Source organism: Petromyzon marinus, chromosome 71, assembly GCF_048934315.1.
Source record: "Petromyzon marinus isolate PM22_M1 ecotype Great Lakes invasive population chromosome 71, UKy_Petmar_22M1.pri1.0, whole genome shotgun sequence".
Classification (NCBI taxonomy): Eukaryota; Metazoa; Chordata; class Hyperoartia; order Petromyzontiformes; family Petromyzontidae; genus Petromyzon; species Petromyzon marinus.
This window is the reverse complement of record NC_133737.1, coordinates 950,872-973,232: the sequence shown is the minus strand read 5'-3', so window position 1 is coordinate 973,232 and position 22,361 is coordinate 950,872. Positions and strand designations below refer to the sequence as shown.

At 47.9% G+C, this 22,361-nt stretch overlaps 1 protein-coding gene across 1 annotated transcript; it reads right to left on the bottom strand.

The window, feature by feature from the left end:
* Nucleotides 1–718: 718 nt before the first annotated feature.
* LOC142906800 (uncharacterized) lies at nt 719–21,003 on the bottom strand. The gene is made up of 4 exons (XM_076055348.1): nt 19,845–21,003; nt 17,399–17,505; nt 16,363–16,483; nt 719–3,444 (listed from the first exon to the last, which is right to left on the bottom strand). The coding sequence occupies exons 1-4, from the start codon at nt 20,868–20,870 to the stop codon at nt 1,381–1,383; spliced, it is 3,318 nt and encodes a 1,105-aa protein (XP_075911463.1). The 5' UTR covers nt 20,871–21,003; the 3' UTR covers nt 719–1,380.
* Between the last annotated feature and the right edge of the window lie 1,358 nt (nt 21,004–22,361).

The window sequence follows — 22,361 nt, the reverse complement described above, 5'->3', positions numbered from 1 at the left end:
GCGCCCCCTGCATGAACGACGGAGGCGCAAGGACAAACGTTCGATCGAGTTGGAATCGATCAGCAGACGGCGGTCTTCTCGCACGGCCAGCTCTGTGTCGCCTCATTTCGATCCCACGATCCCAACCAGGTGAAAGTCCGCATCGAACCGAACCCCCGGCAAGGCCATCTACTTAACGACGAGAGAAAATTCACACCAAATATCGTTTTCAATGAATACGCTTTTAATTAAGAAATACAATTATCTAATTCAAAACATAATACAATTCAAAGTTTCATTTTCAAACTTCAAAACGGAGCATCGGGAGCTTGCATGGATGCGTCCTTCGTGTGCAATTTTTTTCGTGACTTTCCTGGCCTAAGGCCGTAAATGGTTGTGAGGGGCGCCGTAGGCGGTCAGGCTTGCTTCAACCCTTCGTTGTGAACATCCAGACGTTAATCAACAAGAACCATTTCTCGTCCTAATTCGACAAAAACTACGTCAACACGTAATACAAAATTATAATTCGTGTTGTAGAGAATGTATCTCCTCTACGTGTAACTTTTGAGTGGTATGCCTTGTAACTGATTAATGATCCGAGTGTGCTCCCTATTTCAAAGACAATGAGTTGCTCCAGAGGGAGATGCTTCCTGAAAACACAAAAGTACCCTTTGACCTGTATCACAAGAACAATGAGTCTCACCTGAGTTATCTGTACAGGTTACTTCCAAACACACACTTTGTCCTAACATCACTTATTTAATGTTTGACCTTTATAGACAAAATGTTACATGTATGCACACAATCAAACAAGTATTCATTCTAAATTAGAGTCATTTTAACAAAATTGTATTACTGTAGTGAAATATACTGCACCAGGTTAAATCGCATGAACAAGAAGCTATGTAAAAAATACGCTTAACAGTGTATGTACAACATACTATTGCACAATTCAAAACGAGTAGGCCATTGCATGCTGGCGTCTGGGTCAAAATTGATCAAATTCTAAACATTACCTACAAACTCCACAACTGAGATGCCACATCAACAATCGCTCCCTACTGACAGGCTCTTGTCCACATGCAGGCCGGTGCAGGGCCACACAGGGGCAGCTGCTACTTGGGGGTGCTCTTCCGAGTGTTTCAAACGAGATACGATACAAAACTCCGAATTGCCAGAGGCGATTAAGCAAGCACCATATAAATGGAATTAATAGAACATAGTGAATGCTTGGGAGCTTATTGGTTCTCGCTCCTGGTTAGAGATCTACCCAACCCACAGGTTCACAAAGACTGGCCGCTCTTACCCTGCAGGTTGAACCTAGGAATTGTGTTCAACTTCATTCTTATCATTAAAGGCCTGTGCCAAAGGTGCATCTATTGGAGCGACATCGTCTCAAGCTTACACATCTACCGGGTCTCCATTTGACTTTGTATTGTCTCGGAGGAAGTCCACCCACACCTCCACTTCCACAAACTGCTGGGAGTTGCCTCGCTCTGCCTCACAGTCAGAATTCTCCTCCCGCTTCACGTTGCCTCCATTGATGTGAAGGTCCGACTTTGGAGTTGAATCTTCACATTTTACCTTCACTCCTTCGCTCTTCACCATCACTTCACATTTTACCTTCACTTCTTCGCTCTTCACCATCACTTCTTCACATTTCACCTTCACCTCTTCATATTTCACCTCGATACCTTTAAAAGTGTCCAAGCTGGGATTTTCTTCGTATTCTTGTTTCATCAAGGATGGGCTCATTGCGGTACTTTGACTTTCACAAGCTGATTTCAGACTCCTCTCCTTGTGGATCTTCTGATGCGTGTGTGTTCTCTGGTGTACATGAAGATTTGATGACTTTGCAAACGCCTTCCCACACACACTGCACTTGAAGGGTTTCTCTCCCGTGTGTGTTCTCTGGTGTTCTACAAGAGTAGATGAACGTGCAAACGCCTTCCCACACACACTGCACTTGAAGGGTTTCTCTCCCGTGTGTGTTCTCTGGTGTGTTACAAGAGGAGATGAATTTGAAAACGCCTTCCCACACACACTGCACTTGAAGGGTTTATCTCCTGTGTGAGTTCTCTGGTGTGTTACAAGAGTAGATGAATCTGAAAACACCTTCCCACACACACTGCACTTGAAGGGTTTATCTCCTGTGTGTGTTCTCTGGTGTGTTACAAGAGTAGATGAACGTGCAAACGCCTTCCCACACACACTGCACTTGAAGGGTTTCTCTCCTGTGTGTGTTCTCTGGTGTTTTACAAGAGCAGATGAATCTGAAAACGCCTTCCCACACACACTGCACTTGAAGGGTTTGTCTCCTGTGTGAGTTATTTGGTGTGTTACAAGAGTAGATGACTGTGTGAACACCTTCCCACACACACTGCACTTGAGGGGTTTATTTCCCGTGTGTGTTCTCTGGTGTTTTACAAGAGTAGATGAATCTGCAAACGCCTTCCCAAACACACTGCACTTGAAGAATTTCTCTCCTGTGTGTGTTCTTTGGTGTTTTACAAGCGCAGATGAATCTGAAAACGCCTTTCCACACACACTGCACTTGAAGGGTTTCTCTCCCGTGTGAGTTCTCTGGTGTACTTGAATATGTGATGAATGTGCAAACGCCTTCCCACACACACTGCACTTGAAGGGTTTCTCTCCTGTGTGTGTTCTCTGGTGTTCTACAAGAGTAGATGAACGTGCAAACGCCTTCCCACACACACTGCACTTGAAGGGTTTCTCTCCCGTGTGTGTTCTCTGGTGTGTTACAAGAGGAGATGAATCTGAAAACGCCTTCCCACACACACTGCACTTGAAGGGTTTCTCTCCTGTGTGAGTTATCTGGTGTGTTACAAGAGTAGATGACTGTGTGAACGCCTTCCCACACACACTGCACTTGAAGGGTTTATTTCCCGTGTGTGTTCTCTGGTGTTTTACAAGAGTAGATGAATTTGAAAACGCCTTCCCACACACACTGCACTTGAAGGGTTTATCTCCTGTGTGTGTTCTCTGGTGTGTTACAAGAGTAGATGAACGTGCAAACGCCTTCCCACACACACTGCACTTGAAGGGTTTCTCTCCCTTGTGTGTTCTCTGGTGTTCTACAAGAGTAGATGAACGTGCAAACGCCTTCCCACACACACTGCACTTGAAGGGTTTCTCTCCCGTGTGTGTTCTCTGGTGTGCTACAAGAGCAGATGACTGTGAAAACGCCTTCCCACACACACTGCACTTGAAGGGTTTCTCTCCCGTGTGTGTTCTCTGGTGTGCTACAAGAGCAGATGAATGTGAAAATGCCTTCCCGCACACACTGCACTTGAAGGGTTTCTCTCCTGTGTGAGTTATCTGGTGCCATGTCAAATGTTCAGTACTATCCGTGCTGTTTGCACGCCGGTTGCATTGATGCCTTTTTGCACCGAGCTGTGCTGAGTGCCTTTGCTCCATCAGACAAATTCTGCAGAGGAAGCGACAGCTGCAGAGAGAAAAAAAAGAATATCCACACCATCTACACGTCAGTATTGAGGCACAGAGGAATGCAAACACACAGTAACACATGACTTACACATCTATACTTATTCATATATTCATGATATGGTGAAAAAGTGTCCCAAATTCATCACGCGGGCTGTTATGGCACACAACGAGAGGGCGAATGTCATAAACATGCCTGGAAGCCCTCGCATCTTCAAAATGAATGTTAACCCAAAACTCCGAGCACACAATTTCGGCTATCTGGCTTCAAAAGGAATATTTATGAAAGCTAAATTCAGTTGACATAGCAAAGGGTGTTGAAAATAATACTGTTTGTGTTATGCAGAAATGCATAAATTAATGTTCAATCACAACTTAGAGGTGTGAAGCCAGGCACAGATGTCCTTGAATGCTGGGATGAACAGTTCTGACTTCAACTGCACATGTGCTGTGATAACTTCCTGACTCCATTCTTACAAAAAGTTCCAGAGGAAATAAAAAATAAACTGTTTTGATATAACCTCCATGCTCAATAGAGTTAATAGACTTTACTGCAAAATACAAACTTGACCCTATCACACACTCAGAGGTGGAGCCAGGATTTTCAGGAAGATGGGGCAACCCCTTCAGCAATGAAAAATGATAGGAGTTGTTAGTAAGTAAGGAGTTGTTAGTAAGTAAGTTGTTAGTATGTAAGGAGTTGTTAGTAAGCAAGGAGTTGTTAGTAAGGAGTTGTAAGGAGTTGTTAGTTAGTAAGGACTTGTCCCTTGCTTTATATTTGACGCGTATGATAGGCACCGCGCTCGCTGAAGGTGTTTGCCATCAGGGAAGTCGTGTACTGTATACGCAACTGCGCCCAATTCTGTGAGTCGCTTGTAACAGCTTTGCCGTGACTTATTGCCAATTTTGGACTCGGACTGTTGTCCTCTCATAGAGTCCCTGGCACGTAATAATATGCCACACGGTGGCAGTGGGGGTCGCAAAATGCTGATTTATCTATATTTATAAAAGGGAAATGTGTGGATATGTGTCTGTTCGAAAGTGTTTAGCATACTTCCTAACATGCTACACACTTGAAATTTGGCATGTGGGTAGGTTCCGTACTGTACGCAATGAACAAAGTATGAAAATATAAGAAGGGAGGAAAGACGGACAGGGAGGCAGAGAGAGGGGGAGGTGCGGAGGGATGAACAGAAGCTTAAATAGGAAATACGATTGGAGGGGGAGAGGGGCCAGAGCGAGAGCGGCAGCTTAAACACGCACATCTTACACATACAAAACGGCAGCTCAAAAAAGGACCACCTCTTGTAAATACAAAATGGCAGCTCAAAAAAGGACCACCTCTTGTAAATCCAAAACGGCAGCTCAAAAAAGGGCACATCTTACACATAAGTACAACGGTAACTTCCCCGTAGAAGTGTGATAATAAAGTATTAAAGCTTTCGTGACTGCATAAAATTACTCATTGGTTTTTTTTGTAAAGTCACGTATGTAGAAATACAATAAAATTATATTAAAACAAAAAAACAATCACGACGTTTCTATCACAACGCAAGCGATCTTCATCAGGTGTCAAGAACAAATCACGGAGGTAAATACAACAAAAAGATGAGAGACGAGAATTCAACAAACCTGAAAAACATTATGTGAAGCACATCCAGTCAGGCCAACAACACAGTTAGACACTTCCTGGCGGACCACGAATTTCAGGAGAGTGTTAAATTTCGTATTCAACCTTTGGATTGCACATACCAGCATAGATAGAATGAAAAATACGAGGTTCTACATACGTGACTTTACCAAAAAAAACAATGAGTAATTTTATGCAGTCACGAAAGCTTTAATACTTTATTATCACACTTCTACGAGGAAGTTACCGTTGTAATTACGTATAAGATGTGCCCTTTTTTGAGCTGACATTTTGTATTTACAAGAGGTGGTCATTTTTTCAGCTGCCGTTTTGTATCTACAAGAGGTGGTCCTTTTTTGAGCTGCCGTTTTGTATGTGTAAGATGTGCGTGTTTGAGCTGCCGCTCTCGCTCTGGCCCCTCCCCCCCTCCAACCGTATTTCCTATTTAAGCTTCTGTTCATCCCTCCGCCCCCCCCCCCCTCTCTCTGCCTCCCTGTCCGTCTTTCCTCCCCCCTTACCTCTTGGTGGACATGTATATGTATTTCTACTGACCTTGTACCTCGTATTTTTTATTCTATCTATGCTGGTATTTGCAATCCAAAGGTTGAACACGAAATTTAACACTCTTCTGAAATTCGTGGTCCGCTAGGAAGTGTCTGTGTTGTTGGCCTGACTGGATGTGCTTTACATGTTTTTTCAGGTTTGTTGAATTCTCGTCTCTCATCTTTTTGTTGTATTTACCTCCGTGATTTGTTCTTGACACCTGATGAAGATCGCTTGCATTGTGATCGAAGCGTCGTGATTGTTTTTTGTTTTTTTGTTTAAATATAATTTTATTGTATTTCTACATACGTGACTTTACCGAAAAAAAAATGAGTAATTTTATCCAGTCACGAAAGCTTTAATACTTTATTATAAAAATATATTTTTGTATTTTGTATGACCATGAAGTTTGTTACGTCAACCCGCAACACACCTGAGTTAAGCGCTCTGCAATGCTTAGAGCTGTTCACAGCGTGCCGGGAGATTTTAGGTGGCGCGTCGCTCCTGGCCGATGAAGCCATTGGTTTCTCGGAGTTTCAATACATATCCGTGCGAAGAACGGGTAGAACGGCTATCTTAAATATGAAGCAGAAAATTACATCTGTTTGTTTGTGTGAAGCAGCAAAACCTCTCCAACGCTGAGCTTTGGCGTCATGAAATTTTCACAGCTTATGCTGTTTGGAATTTCTAAGTGAATGCGACTATTTTCAGCTCGCCACGTCATTCATTCCAGAGTGGCGAAAATCGACCTTGCGTAGAAGTGGATTAAGGTTACATTTCCTTGAGTGAAAACAACCGATTTAGGTAACTTGATTTGTTTTGGCTTTTTTCCTTCTTGCAAGCATCAACATTTAAGGGTTTTTCAGTGAAATATAAGGTAATATGAAATATATCCAAGACAAGAATCCAAGTTCCGGGCGAAGCCGGGTAGTGAAGCTAGTTACTAATAAACCCCAATGATCCAATCAAAATTAGGGATTTCGATCGGACTGTTGGGGGGGCACGTGCCACCCCACCCCCACTGGCTCCACCACTATCATGGACTGGCATGCTACACAGGTGATGGTGTGTCCAGACCCACGCCTGGCCACGTTCACCTTCTCAGAATTAATGCTTCCTCACTCCACCAAGCAAATTCATTGAGGATCAATCAACACAGCCGAAGTTGTGTGTCTCTATCTCTCTTCCCGTGGTTGCGTGGATTTCCTTCCCGATACCCGGGGTTCCCCTCCACATGTAGAGTGTGAACACCACCACGCGTCTAGGGTGAACACCGCCACGCGTCTAGAGTGAACACTGCCACGCGTCTAGAGTGAACACCGCCACGCGTCTAGAGTGAACACCGCCACGCGTCTAGAGTGAACACCGCCACACGTCTAGAGTGAACACCGCCACGCGTCTAGAGTGAACACCGCCACGCTGTTGACGAGCCTCACCTTGTGATGTCGGCAGGTCGCTTCTAAAAACAAAAGCAGCACAGCAGCTCAAGCGGGCCTGGCCTGGTAAGAAAAGAATGAAATAAAAACTGCGGGAATATTTAAAAGTAAAACAAAGTGACAAAGTGGCGAGCCGAGTGAAGACAAATTAAACTTAAGCGATAGAATTGAAGCAAACGCGATCAGGCGAGGGCAGGAGGCAAGGCCCCGGGTGGCTAGGCCCCGCGCTGTAAAGTTCCAACCTGGACATCGCTTCCATGCTCGCTGCTACTCAATTGACATCCCTACGAGAGAGACAGCGAGGCTCTACCTCGGTAAACAACAACCACCACCACAACCACCACCACCACCACTACAACCACCACCAACACAACAACCACCACCACAACAACCGCCACCACAACCACCACCACATCAACCACCACCACAACCACCACAACAACCACCACAACCACCACCACAACAACAACCACCACCACAACAACCACCACAGCAACCACAACCACCACAATAACTACAACAACCACCACCACAACCACCACAACAACCACCATGACAACCACCACAACAACCACCACCACAACAACAACAAACACCACAACAACCATTACCACCATAACAACCACAACCACCACCACTACAACAAACACCACCACCACAACAACAACCACTAGCACAACAACCACTACCACAACAATCACCACCACAACTATCACCACAACCGCCACCACCACAGCCACCACCACAACCACAACCCCCACAACCACAACCACCACCCCACAACCACTACCACAACAACCACTACCACAACAACCACTACCACAACAACCACCACCACAACCACAATCACCAGAACTACCACCACAACAACCACTACCACAACAATAACCACCACAACTAACAATAATCACGACGTTTCGGCCACAACACAAGCGGCCTTCATCAGGTGAAGGGACGAGCCTGTCTGGAGGACAGCGCTGGAGTGGAAGAAGCCACGCTTAGATCACGACATTTAAGGAAACGCTACTGTTATTATGGATAAAGATTCATACAGCAACAAAATGCAGAATCTGCTCAACGATGGAAGTTACTCAAAAATAAAAAATGACCCCACTAATAGCCTAGCGATAAAAACCAACAAGATCATCACTAGTTCGACCTCCCTAATCGACCCAACTAAACGTCCCTCCCTAAAACCTTCTGCTGCAAGACCCCCTAGATTCTATGGTCTTCCCAAGATTCATAAAGAAGGCACCCCACTACGACCCATCGTATCCAAGATCAACTGCCCTACCTATAGACTAGCCTGTTTTCCGTCAGATACCTTGCTGCCTTTCACTGGCAAGACCACCTCAGCAGTACTTAACTCAGCCCAATTGGTCTCTATGGTCAAAGACGTTGTACTGTCCCCTGACGATATCCTTGTCAGCTTCGATGTGGTCTCTTTGTTCACCAAGGTCCCAGTACCTGATACCATTGAAATAATTGAAAATTTGGTCCAACATGGACTAGACCCCGACACACCTGCACTGGTTAGGCACTGCCTCAACAATACCTACTTTACTTGGAATGGCTCCTTCTACAAACAAAATGAGGGTACCCCCATGGGTTCCCCCTTGTCACCAGTGATAGCCAATATTTTCTTGGAGAAATTTGAATCAGACGCCATCCAGACTTCCACCCTCAGACCTTCCCTGTGGAAGAGATATGTGGATGACACTTTCGTCATTTGGCCACATGGCCTCCCAGCTCTGAACCTTTTCCTACACCACATCAATTCCAGACATCCCACCATCAAATTCACCATGGAAGTGGAGAAAGATGGCAAGCTACCATTCTTAGACGTTCTGTTTGAGAGGAGACCTGATGGCTCATTGGGACATTCTGTCTACAGGAAACCCACCCACACAGATTCCTACTTGAAACCTGATTCCCACCACCACCCAGCCCAAAAGAATTCTCTCATCAAAACTTTATACCATAGGGCTCATTGCATTTCGGACCAACACCACCTGACCAGTGAATTAAAACATGTACACCTGGCCCTCAAAAGGAATGGTTACTCTGACCGTACCATCCGCCAAGCTGTCTCTCCCTCCATACAGAAACAACCACTTGATACTCCGGTCAAAACCATCACACTTCCATAAATAGCAGGCGTTACTAAAAAGATTTCCAAAATTCTAAACAAACACAAGATCCAGGTCCGGTTCAATACAGTACACAAAATTCGTGATCTGATCCCATCCGTGAAGGATGTCATTCCTGATTTACAGTACCCCGGGGTTTACAAATTGAGTTGTACCTGCGGTTATTGCTACATCGGTGAGACAAAGCGACATGTCTCTGACCGAATTCGCGAGCACAAATCAGATTTGAAACACGGCAAAACGAAATCTTCTGCCGTAGCTGATCATTGTTACAACGCTGTGGGGGATCACGCTATAATTTTTTCCGATACCAAGGTTCTTTGCAAACCCACGGGCTTTTATCAGAGATTTGTTCATGAAGCAATTCAGATCTACAAACACAGACACAATTTCAACCGAGAGGATGGTTTCAAATTAAGCAACCATTGGAAAGATGTTCTAAATCGAACTAAACATTAAACTAATTTCAATGGTACAGTATATTTTTCGAGTAGTGGTACCCCAAACTTTCGCAGCTCTTATAAATTCCCATTTTCACACCATCAATAGGTAAAATCCCCCTCCCCCCTTTCCCCCCCCCCTCGCCAAACTGCAAGTCCACCGGCACGTACACCACCTCTTTGCTCGCACACAGGTCCGATGTCTGAGCGTGGTTGTGTTTCGCTAAATTCTCCTGTTTGATGAGTACTAGGTGCCTCGGTGAATGTATATACTCTGACTTTAACATAGCTATTTCTTGATTTAAAGCTTTCGTGACTGCAGTAATTCATATTCTTAGTTTTTTTGGTAAAGTCACGTTGAAGAGAAACAACAAAATAACAAAATATATATAAAACAATAAAAAATTCTCACGACGTTTCGACCATAACGGAATATTTATTAAATAAATAAATATGCCGTTTTCAAAATAAATTTATGCAAACCGACACACCTGATGATGACCGTTTGAGTTATGGTCGAAACGTCGTGAGAATTTTTTTTTATTGTTTTATATATATTTTGTTATTTTGTTGTTTCTCTTCAACGTGACTTTACCGAAAAAACTAAGAATATAGCTATTTCTGTTACCAGTTACTAGCTAATCACTCAGCTATTTAAATGCTAAATTCTATGCTAATTCCTTTGTCAAGGGGCACCTCTGCGGATGTGTATACTTTAACTTAGCTATTTCAATGAGCCATTTCAATGCTAAATTATATGCTAATTCCTTTGTCAAAGCCCGTGGTCTTCTTCTTCTTCTCACACAGCTTAAATGTCGTGATCTAAGCGTGGCTTCTTCCACTCCAGCGCTGTCCTCCAGACAGGCTCGTCCCTTCACCTGATGAAGGCCGCTTGTGTTGTGGCCGAAACGTCGTGATTATTGTTGTTTTATTATTTACCTACGTGACTTTACCGAATAGAACAAAAGAGTATAACCACCACCACAACCACCACCGCCACAACAACCACCGCCACAACAACCACCACCACAACAACCACCACCACAACCACCACCACAACAACAAATACCACAACAACCACCACAACCACAAACACCACCACAACCACCACTACAACAACCACCACAGCCACCACCACCACAACAACCACCACAACCACCACAACAACCACCACAACCACCACCACAACCACCACCACAACAACCACCACAACCACCACCACAACAACCACCACAACAACCACAACCACCAACACAACAACCACCACAACAACCACCACCACAACCACCACCACAACCACCACCACAACCACCACCCCCACAACCACCACAACAACCACTACCACAACAACCACTACCACAACAACCACCACCACAACCACAATCACCAGAACTACCACCACAACAACCACTACCACAACAATTACCACCACAACTATCACCACAACAACCACCACCACCACAGTCACCACCACAACCACAACCCCCACAACCACCACAACAACCACCACAGCCACCACCACAATCACCAGAACTACCACCAAAACAACCACCACAACCACCAACACAACAACAAACACCACAACAACCACAACAACCATCACCACAACCACCACAACCACCACCACTACAGCAAACACCACCACAACCACCACCACAACCACCACCACAACAACCACCACCACAACAACAAACACCACAACAACCACAACAACCACCACAACCACAAACACCACCAAAACCACCACTACAACAACCACCACAGCCACCACCACCACCACAACAACCACCACAACCACCACCACAACAACCACCACAACCACCACCACAACCACCACCACAACCACCACAACCACCACAAAAACAACTACCACAATAACCACAACAACCACCACAACAAGTAAAACAAAGTGCCAAAGTGGCGAGCCGAGTGAAGACAAATTAAACTTAAGCGAGAGAATTGAAGCAAACGCGATCAGGCGAGGGCAGGAGGCAAGGCCCCGCGTGGCTAGGCCCCGTGCTGTAAAGTTCCAACCTGGACATCGCTTCCATGCTCGCTGCTACTCAATTGACATCCCTACGAGAGAGAGGCTCTACCTCGGTAAACAACAACAACCACCACAACAACAACCACCACAACAACCACCACAACCACAACCGCGATGAGAATTTCTCACCTCAGATTTCAGTGCACGGCGGAGCAGCACCTTCTTGTTATCTCGTGACGTCACGCGGCAGCAGAAGGTGACATGACGTCGCTTGAACAAAAAACAGCAGCGACCCAGGCAGAGATGACGTTACGCTCAAAGGAGCCTTGGACAGGGTAGGGTGAATACCTTGGTGACATGACGTCACTAGCGAAGTACACCTCCCCCTGGCGTTTCACGCCGATGAGGCAATGCTGAGTAGTGACGTCACAGCGGGGTTGGAGTTTAAGTTTAGATTCATTTTCCATTGCTCCCTCACTTGATCAGAGGCCCCTTGGGTGTGTGAGCTCAGCAACAATGTGGACATTATTGTGTACACACTGTGTGTGTTTGTACACTGTGTGTGTACACTGTGTGTGTGTGTACACTGTGTGTGTACACTGTGTGTGTACACTGTGTGTGTGCACACTGTGTGTTTGAAAACTGTGTGTGTACACTGTGTGTGTACACTGTGTGTGTGTGTACAGTGTGTGTACACACTGTGTGTGTACGTACACTGTGTGTGTACACTGTGTACACTGTGTGTGTGTACACTGTGTACACTGTGTGTGTGTACACTGTGTGTGTACACTGTGTGTGTACACACACACTGTGTGTGTACACACACTGTGTTTGTACACTGTGTGTGTGTACACTGTGTGTGTGTGTGTGTACACTGTGTGTGTACATTGTGTCTGTGTGTACACTGTGTGTGTGTACACTGTGTGTGTACACTGTGTGTGTGTACACTGCGTGTGTATACACTGTGTGTGTGTACACTGCGTGTGTGTACACTGCGTGTGTGTGCACACTGTGTGTGTGTGCACACTGTGTGTGTGTGTATACTATGTGTGTGTGTATACTATGTGTGTGTATACTATGTGTGTGTATACGTGAACACTGTGTGTGTACACTGTGTGTACACTGTGTGTACACTGTGTGTGCGTGTGTACACGCAAACACAGTGTGTGTCTGTACACTGTGTGTGTACACATTGTGTGTGTGTACACTGTGTGTGTGTACACTGTGTGTACACTGTGTGTCCACTGTGTGTACACTGTGTACACTGTGTGTGTACACTGTGTGTGTACACTGTGTGTGTACACTATGTGTACATTGTATGTGTGTACACTGTATGTGTGTGTACACTGTGTGTGTACACACTGTGTGTGTGTACACTGTATGTGTGTGTACACACTGTGTGTGTGTACTCTGTGTGTGTACACACTGTGTGTGTACACGGTGTGTGTGTGTACACTGTGTGTACACTGTGTGTGTGTGTAGACAGTGTGTGTGTACACTGTGTGTACACTGTGTGTGCACACTGTGTGTTTGAAAACTGTGTGTGTACACTGTGTGTACACTGTGTGTGTGTACAGTGTGTGTACACACTGTGTGTGTGCACTGTGTGTGTGTACACTGTGTGTGTACACTGTGTGTGTGTACACTGTGTACACTGTGTGTGTGTACACTGTGTGTGTGTACACTGTGTGTTTGAAAACTGTGTGTGTACACTGTGTGTGTACACTTTGTGTGTGTGAGGGGGGGCCAAGCCTCCACGCAGATTGAGGCGAGCCGAGTGGTGGCGCATTCTATTTTGACTTAAAACTTTCGTGACTGCAGGATTTAATATTCTTGCTTCTTTCGGTAAAGTCTGGTAAATTAAAAAACATGTTACTCAAAAGAAAATAATGAAATGAAATGGCAATTTAAATAATAAAATTAACCAATTTTTTTCTTTATTTTTGGTTTCTATTTACATGACTTTAATCAGAAAGGGTTTTAATCAGAAAATATTTCATTTGCCATGAAAGTTCGCACAAAGAATTTACATTCAACATATAGGAATCTTAAATCTTAAACAAGTGGCATACAAGTCTAACTATACTAAAGGTAAAAAGTCAAACTAACACTAAGGGGCTAAAAGTATGTAAAATATTGAATAAATATTTAATATAAAGTAGCTGTAAGATACAATCTAAAAATAAAAAAATACAAATATGGTAACATAGTGTAAGTATGGCAAGGTGTCATTTTTTAGATAAAATGTTAAAGTCAGTGTAAGCCCTTGGCATTGTTGAAGAGGCCAGCAGCGGATGGGAAGAAACTGTTTTTGTGGCGTGAGGTTTTGGTCCTGATGGACCGCAGCCTTCTGCCGGGGGGGAGTAGCTGGAACAGAGAAGTGTCCAGGGTGGGAGGATTTGGCCACAAATCTTCCTCGCTCGCCTCATGCTCCTCGAGGTGTGCAGGTCCTCGAGGGTTGGTAGATTGTGTGGTGCCACCGCAGCGGAGCAGCTCGGTCGCCGTTACCCCCTCCATGTGCCCCCCCCCCCCCCCCCCACGAACGCACGCCCCACTAAACACTTACATGCACCCCCGTAGGGTCTCGAGGAGGGACCACCTGGTACGATGGGTTTTCACCCGAGAACTCCACTAGCAGGGACGTTCCACGGTCTCCCCGGACCAGGAAATTGGCTGAGCCCCCAGACCGGATTACCTGATGACCCCCCCAAAAAGGGGGGCGTAGAGCTTTACAGGCCGGCCGCGATGAAGCATTCACAACACGGGGGGATGGGAACTTCAGCCAGCACCCAGCAGCAGGGTAACCAGTGGGGTGGGAGGGAAAAGCCCCTAGGCAGACAAGAGTTGACTTAAGTGGGAGGGAGCGAGGGGATTATCGATGAGTCAACGGCGAAGAACGCAGGCACAGAGACAATGGGAAGGAGGGGGGGGATGACGCGACCCCCCCCCCCCCCCACAACGGCCAGAGCGCTCAAAATGGCCTCAAGAGGATTCGATTGAATGCTCAGGATGACGTCATATGACCCGGGGGTTAACGGGCGTTGGGGACATAAGGGGGGCAGGAGGGAGAATTGGGTCAGAGTCCTTCTGGAGCGACGGGAGTGTGGATGATACGCTGCAGTCTGCTCTTGTCCTTGGCAGCAGCGTACCAGACGGTTATGGAGGAGGTGAGGATGGATTCAATTTCTGTATAGAAGTGCACCATTATTGTCTTAGGCAGGTTGAATTTCTTCAGCTGCCGTAGGAAGTACATCCCCTGTTGAGCTCTCTTGGTGAGGGAGCTTATGTTCAGTTCCCACTTGAGGTCCCGGGAGAGAATAGTGCCCAGGAAGCGGAAGGACTCCACACCTTTGACTGGGGAGTCGCACAGGGTGATGGGGGTGAGTGGGGCTGTATTCTTCCTGAAGTCCAAGACCATCTCATCTGTATTCTTGGTTCTTTCGGTAAAGTCACCACGTAGATAGGGAAACAATAAAATAATAAAAATATAAAACAATAAAATTTTCACGTTTCGACTGCAACACAAGTACTCATCATCAAGTGTGAAAACCACAGTAAGAAAATTTGAAAAAAGTCGCGTTTTTATTGTTTCCCTTCTACGTGGTGACTTTACCGAAAGATCCAAGAATATGAATTCTTGGGGCGACTGCCCCCCGTTTCCCCGTTCTCCTGTGACCCCCCACTCGTCTCTTCTCCCCCCTCGCAGCATGAATTAAATGGCTGTACTAACCACCTTGTGAATACGCCGCTGTGCCCCTCTCGTCCACGCTAACCCCAAGCTGCGCAGTGACGAGAGCACCCATGCGGGCAGAATACACGCTCGTGCGAAAACACGACTCCACAACACACTGGCTCACCACACCATGCACCCCCCCCCCCCTCCGTACTCGCAGAGACAGCACGACACGGTTTAATGTGTACTGGCGATGTATTGTTTAATTCGAGTTAATCTACCCGTGTCAGTGTGGACCAGCAGTGCTGATCTAACCTATCTCCCGGCGGCCTAGGACTCAATTTGCCTGGTCTCTCCCTACTCGCTCCCCCCTACGGGATTTTCTCCTTGGACTTACCTCCCCTCTCCGTTCTTACGCTCCGATCTCGAGGTGTAGGAAGTCGCGGGGAGGCAAGGCTGCACGTGGCTTTGGCTGGGAACTGGACCTGGCTGCTCTGAGACCTGTCTCATGGACGTTCGAGTAGCAGGGGACGATGACTCCTTGATCCCTCACTCCAGCAAACCCTGAACACAAAAGAGAGCTTGCTTCTCATTTTCGTCCATTTTTATCCCCCTACTTCAAAGCTAACGCGCCGCGAACCCGCTGGCCTCTCGTCCAATCCGGAGCCTCGGATTTCCCGCCCTTGGCCAATCGGATTTATCCCCCTCTCCGACGCCCGCTATACCGCACGGTGTGCAAGGGCGAGGGCCCCTCCCCTCCATTGTTTAACCGAGTGCCTGGCATCCTCTTGTACCGCCCCGCCCCCCTCCTGCCTGCCGATCCGCGTGTGCCCTGGGTGTTCCCTCAACGTGGTTCTCAGTAGTTCGCCGTGGCCGTGCAATTTTAAGTCGATCCACGGCTCCGCAGTGCAATTCGGCCTGGGGGGGGGGGGGGGGGTTCTGCCAATTCCCTGGCCCTGAGAAACCGTGGAGCACCCCCACGAGGGGGGCCCTCGGATGAAAATTCAGGGGCAGGTGACCCCCCCACGAGACCCTACGTGAGTGCGTGTGTGCGTTCACTTGGAGGGTGGTGGGGGAAGCGCTGCGACGGCAGCCTGGTGGCTTCTCTGCCGCAGCACCCCCGTTGCAGGCACGGCTCCCACGGAGCGGCTTCGCTGTCGTGGCACCACAGTTCCAACGACTGCGAGAAGCCCATTCAAGCTCAAGCCGCGTAAGTGTCATATTGCGCAGTGCGAGGTTGGGTACCTAAGACACCGCGTCAGCGAGGCAGGGGTGCGCACCGACCAGGAGAAGGTACGCGCCGTAGTGGAATGGCCAAGACTGAGGAACCTGACGGAGATCAGGTCGTTTTTGGGGCTAGCCACCTATTGTCGTCGATTTGTGAAGGGATTCGGCGAGATTGCACGCCCCCTCACCAAACTCAGTTCCCCTAAGAACCCCTATCAGTGGACGGAGGACCACCTCGCCCATACCCCCCACCCTGGCTTTCCCTGACTTTCCACCGATTTTATTTTGGACACCGACGCCTGCAGCAGTGGGCTGGGCGCGGTGTTGTCACAGGTGCAGGGTGGGACGGAGCGGGTCATCGCATACGCCAGCCGGACCCTGAGCGGGGCCGAGCTGAATTATTGCGTGACCCGTCAGGAACTGTATGCCGTGATTTTCACGTGTAAGCAGTTCCGGCCGTATCTGTACGGCAGGAAATGTCGCGTGCAAACTGACCATTATGCTCTGCAGTTTCTCCTAACGTTCAAGGAACCGTGGGGGCAGATGGCCCGGTGGCTGACGCAGCTGCAGGAGTATAACCTGCAGATTGAGTACAGGGCAGGGCGGACGCACGCAAACGCGGACGCCTTGTCAAGGTGACCCACGGTGTGCGCCGTGACGAGGGCGGAGGAGGCCTGCCCGTGCTTCACGGGGGGACGCTGCCGACAGGCAACGGCCCCCCTGGAGCGCCCTGAGACTAACCCCCCTCCGCTGAGAGAAAGTGCCGTGTGTGCCACGGAGGTCCCTGCAGAAGGAGCCAGGGACCCAGTGGACCGCCCGGCGGGCACGGGGCCCACATCCCGGGGCCCGACGGGCCGCTCCGCCTCACCCGGTGAGATCCAAGAGGACGTCGGCTGTGCGTTCCCGGGCCTGGATCACGAGCAGCTGAGACAGGCCCAGCGGCGGGACCCGGACCTGGCGGCGGCGGAGGCGGCCCTGCGGGAGGAAAAGGTCGCCCTGCAGGGACCCTGGAGTGGTTTGTATGCCCGGTTGCGTGTAGAGAACGGAGTGGTGCGGGAACTAACCGAAGCCGGGCAGCCAGGGTGCATCTGTGTTCCCGCCCAGGTGCGGCCCCAGCTGCTACGGTTGGTGCATGATCACCCGCTAGGGGGCCATGATGGGGAACGGCGCACTCGCGAGACCCTGCGTCGCCAGTATCTCTAGCCCAAACTGGCACAAGATGTGGCCACCTGGGTACAGGGCTGCCGCGCTTGTCAGCAGTGTGGGCAGAAACCGGTGCAGTATCAGGTGTCCCTGAGTCCGATCCGTGTCAGACGGGTGAACCAGCTAGTTGGGATCGACCTACAGGGGCCATTCCCACGATTACACCGAGGCAACCGGTATATCCTCGTGGCGGTGGAGTATTTCACGCGCTACCCAGTGGCGGTGGTCATCCCAGATAAAACGGCCCTTGTGGTCACCAGAGCATTTGTGGAACAATACGTACTTTAACATGGGATCCCTGAACGAGTCATTACTGACCAGGGTAGTGAGTTCGAGGCAGAGCTATTTCAGGCGCTGTGCCAGGAGTTCGGAATCCAGAAGGACCAAACTACGGCATACCACCCCCAGGCGAATGGGATGGTGGAGCGTACAAACCAGACCTTAGCCGGGAAGCTCAAATTTTCATAACCCACATATACAACAGGGGCCAGGGGTTTACTTTGGTCGACCCCTACGCACCTCGCTCTCTCTCTCGGATGCCTCCTGTTGACCCATAAACGTGGTGGCAGGTCAGCTCACACCGCTTTGTTGTGGCGCTTGCGCACAACTTCGTGACTAACGCTGCACGTTCCGTCGTTTTCATGCAGGGGGCACTGCAAACCTACGCGCCCCCTGCATGAACGATGGAGGCGCAGGAACAGACGTTCGATCGCGTTGTAATCGATCTGCGGACGGCGGTCTTCACGCACGGCCAGCTCTGTGTCGCCTCATCTCAATCCCGCGATCCCAACCAGGTGAAAGTCCCCATCGAACTGAACCTCTGGCAAGGCCATCTACTTAAAGACGAGAGAAAATTCACACGAAATATCGTTTTCAATGAATAAGCTTTTAATGAAGAAATACAATTATCTAATTCAAAACATAATACAATTCAAAGTTGTTTCATTTTCAAACTTCAAATCGGAGCATCAGGTGCTTGCGTGAATGCGTCGTTCGTGTGCAATTTTTTTCGTTAATTTCCTGGCCCAAGGCCGTAAATGGTTGTGAGGGGCGCCGCAGGCAGTCAGGCTTGCTTCAAGCATTGGTTGTGAACATCCAGACGTTAATCAGCAAGGACCATTTCTCGTCCTAATTCGACAAAATCTACGCCAACACGTAAAACTAAATTATAATTCGTGTTGTAGAGAATGTATCTCCTCTACATGTAACTTTTGTGTGGTATGCCTTCTAACTTATGAATGATCCGAGTGTGCTCCCTACTTGAAAAGACAATGAGTTGCTCCAGAGGGAGATGCTTCCTGAAAATACAAAAATACCCTTTAACCTGTATCACAAGAACAATGAGTCTCACCTGAGTTATCTGTACAGGTTACTTCCAAAACACACTTTGTCCTAACATCACTTATTCAATGTTTGACCCTTATAGACAAAATGTTACATGTACGCACACAATCAGACAAGTATTCATTCTAAATTATTGACAGGAATATTCACAAAATTGAATTACTGCAGTGAAATATACTGCATCAGGTTCACATCGCATTAACAAGAAGCTATTTTTAAAAAAATACGTTTAACAGTGTATGTACATCATACTATTGCACCATTTAAAATGAGGCCATTGGATGCTGGCGTCTGGGTCAAAATTGAGCAAATTCTAAACATTACCTACTAACTACACAACCAAGATGCCACATCAACCATCACCCCTTACTGACAGGCTCTTGTCCACATGCAGGCCGGAGCAGGGCCACCACCTTGTGCCACACAGGGGCAGCTGCTACTTGGGGATGCTCTTCGAGTGTTTGAGACGAGATACGATACAAAACTCTGAATTGCCAGAGGCGATTAAGCAAGCACCATATAAATGCAATTATTAGAACATAGTGAATGTTTGGGAGCTTATTGGCTGTCGCTCCTGGTTAGAGATCTACCCAACCCACAGATCCACAAAGACTGGCCGCTCTTCCCCTGCAATTTGCACCTAGGAATTTAGTGTTCAACTTCACATTCTTGTCATTAAAGGCCTGTGACAAAGGTGCATCTATTGGAGCGACATCGTCTCTGGCTTACACATTTACCGGGTCTCCATTTGACTTTGTATTGTCTCAGAGGAAGTCCACCCACACCTCCACTTCCACAAACTGCTGGGAGTTGCCTCGCTCTGCCTCACAGTCAGAATTCTCCTCCTGCTTCACGTTGCCTCCATCGATGTGAAGGTCCGATTTTGGAGTTGAATCGTCACATTTTACCTTCACTTCTTCGCTCTTCACCATCACTTCTTCACATTTCACCACTTCATATTTCACCTCGATACCTTTAAAAGTGTCCAAGCTGGGATTTTCCTCCGGTTCTTGTTTCATGAGGGATGGGCTCATTGCGGCACTTTGACTTTCACAAGCTGATTTCCGACTCCACTCCTTGTGGATCTTCTGATGCTTGTGTGTTGTCTGGTGTACATGAAGATTTGATGAAAGTGCAAACACTATCCCGCACGGAGTGCACCTGAAGGGTTTCTCTACCGTGTGTGTTCTCTGGTGTCTTACAATCGAAGATGAATATGCAAACGCCTTCCCACACACACTGCACTTGAAGGGTTTCTCTCCCGTGTGTGTTCTCTGGTGTACATGAAGACTTTGTGAACGTGTAAATGCCTTCCCACACACACTGCACTTGAAGGGTTTCTCTCCTGTGTGTGTTCTCTGGTGTACATGACGATGTGATGAACGTGCAAACGCCTTCCCACACACACTGCACTTGAAGGGTTTATCTCCCGTGTGTGATCTCTGGTGTGTTACGAGAGCAGATGACTGTGCAAACGCCTTCCCACACACACTGCACTTGAAGGGTTTCTCTCCTGTGTGAGTTCTCTGGTGTCTTTGAAGATTTGCTGAAAGTGTAAACGTCTTCCCACACGCACTGCACTTGAAGGGTTTATATCCCGTGTGTGTTCTCTGGTGTACATGAAGATTTGGTGACTGTGAAAACGCCTTCTCACACACACTGCACTTGAAGGGTTTCTCTCCTGTGTGAGTTCTCTGGTGCCGTCTCAAACGGTCAGGACGATCCGTGCTGAATGCACACCGGTCGCATTGTCGCCTTGTTGCACCGAGCTGCGCCCAGTGCCTTTTCTCCATCAGACAAATTCCGTAGAGTAAGCGACAGAGGAAGCGTCAGCTGCAGACAGAAAAAAATTATATCCACACCATCTACACGTCAGTATCGATGTACAGAGGAATGCATACACACAGTCACACGTGACTTACATGTCTATACTTATTCATATGTTCATTTTATGGTGAAAAAGTGTCCCAAATTCATCAAACGGGCTGTTATGGCACACAATGAGAGGGCAAATGGTCATAAACGTGCCTGGAAGCCCTCGTATCTTCAAAATGAATGTTAACCCAAAACTCCGAGCACACAATTTCGGATGTCTGGCTTCAAAAGGAACATTTATGAAAGCTAAATTCAGCTGACATAGCAAAGGGTGTGGAAAATAATACTGTTTGTGTTATGCAGAAATGCATAAATTAATGTTAAATCGCAACTTAGAGGTGTAAAGCCAGGCACAGATGTCCTTGAATGCTGGGATGAGCAGTTCCGACTTCAGCTGCACGTGTGCTATGATAACTTCCCGACTCCATTCTTACAAACAGTCCCAGAGGAAAACAAAAATAAACTATTGTTTTGATATAACCTCCATGCTAAATAGAGTTAATAGACTTTACTGCAAATACAAACTTGACCCTGTCACACACTGGCATGGTAAACAGTTGGTGGTGTGTCCAGACGCATGCCTGGCCACCTTCATCCTCTCAGTATTAATGCTTCCTTACTCCACCAAGTAATTAATTGAAGATCAATCAACATTGCCGAGGCTGCATGTCTCTCTCTACATGTGGTGAGATGTTAACTACCTCTCCTGGCATACAGGAAGTCGTGGGTTGGATCCCGACCCTGGCGCCTGCTGTATATTTGGAGTTTACGTGTCTCTCTCTCCCTGTGGCCGCGTGGATTTCCCTCCAGATCCCCCGGTTGTCCCCACTCCACATGCAGAGAGTGAACACCGCCACACGTCTAGAGTTAACACCGCCACGCGTCTAGAGTGAACACCGCCATGCGTCTAGAGTGAACACCGCCACACGTCTAGAGTGAACAGCGCCAAGCGTCTAGAGTGAACACCGCCACGCGTCTAGAGTGAACACCGCCACGCGCCCAGAGTGAACACCGCCACGCACCCAGAGTGAACACCGCCACGCGTCCAGAGTGAACACCGCCACGCGTCCAGAGTGAACACTGCCACGCGTCCAGAGTGAAAACCGCCACGCGTCCAGAGTGAACACTGCCACGCGCCCAGAGTGAACACCGCCACGCGTCTAGAGTGAACACTGCCACGCGTCTAGAGTGAACACCGCCACGCGTCCAGAGTGAAAACCGCCACGCGTCCAGAGTGAACACTGCCACGCGCCCAGAGTGAACACCGCCACGCGTCTAGAGTGAACACTGCCACGCGCCCAGAGTGAACACCGCCACGCGTCTAGAGTGAACACCGCCACCCGTCTAGAGTGAACACCGCCACGCGTCCAGAGTGAACACCGCCACGCGTCCAGAGTGAACACTGCCAC

Excerpts from the sequence above, each read along its gene's own strand:
- LOC142906800 (XM_076055348.1), bottom strand. The coding sequence starts at position 20,870 with ATGGAGAAAAGGCACTGGGCGCAGCTCGGTGCAACAAGGCGACAATGC. Across the intron at positions 16,484-17,398 it reads GTCCTCTTGGATCTCACCGG|TCGTTGGAACTGTGGTGCCA; the intron begins GTGAGGCGGAGC and ends GGCTTCTCGCAG. Across the intron at positions 3,445-16,362 it reads CTTCCCCCACCACCCTCCAA|TGTCGCTTCCTCTGCAGAAT; the intron begins GTGAACGCACAC and ends TCTCTCTGCAGC.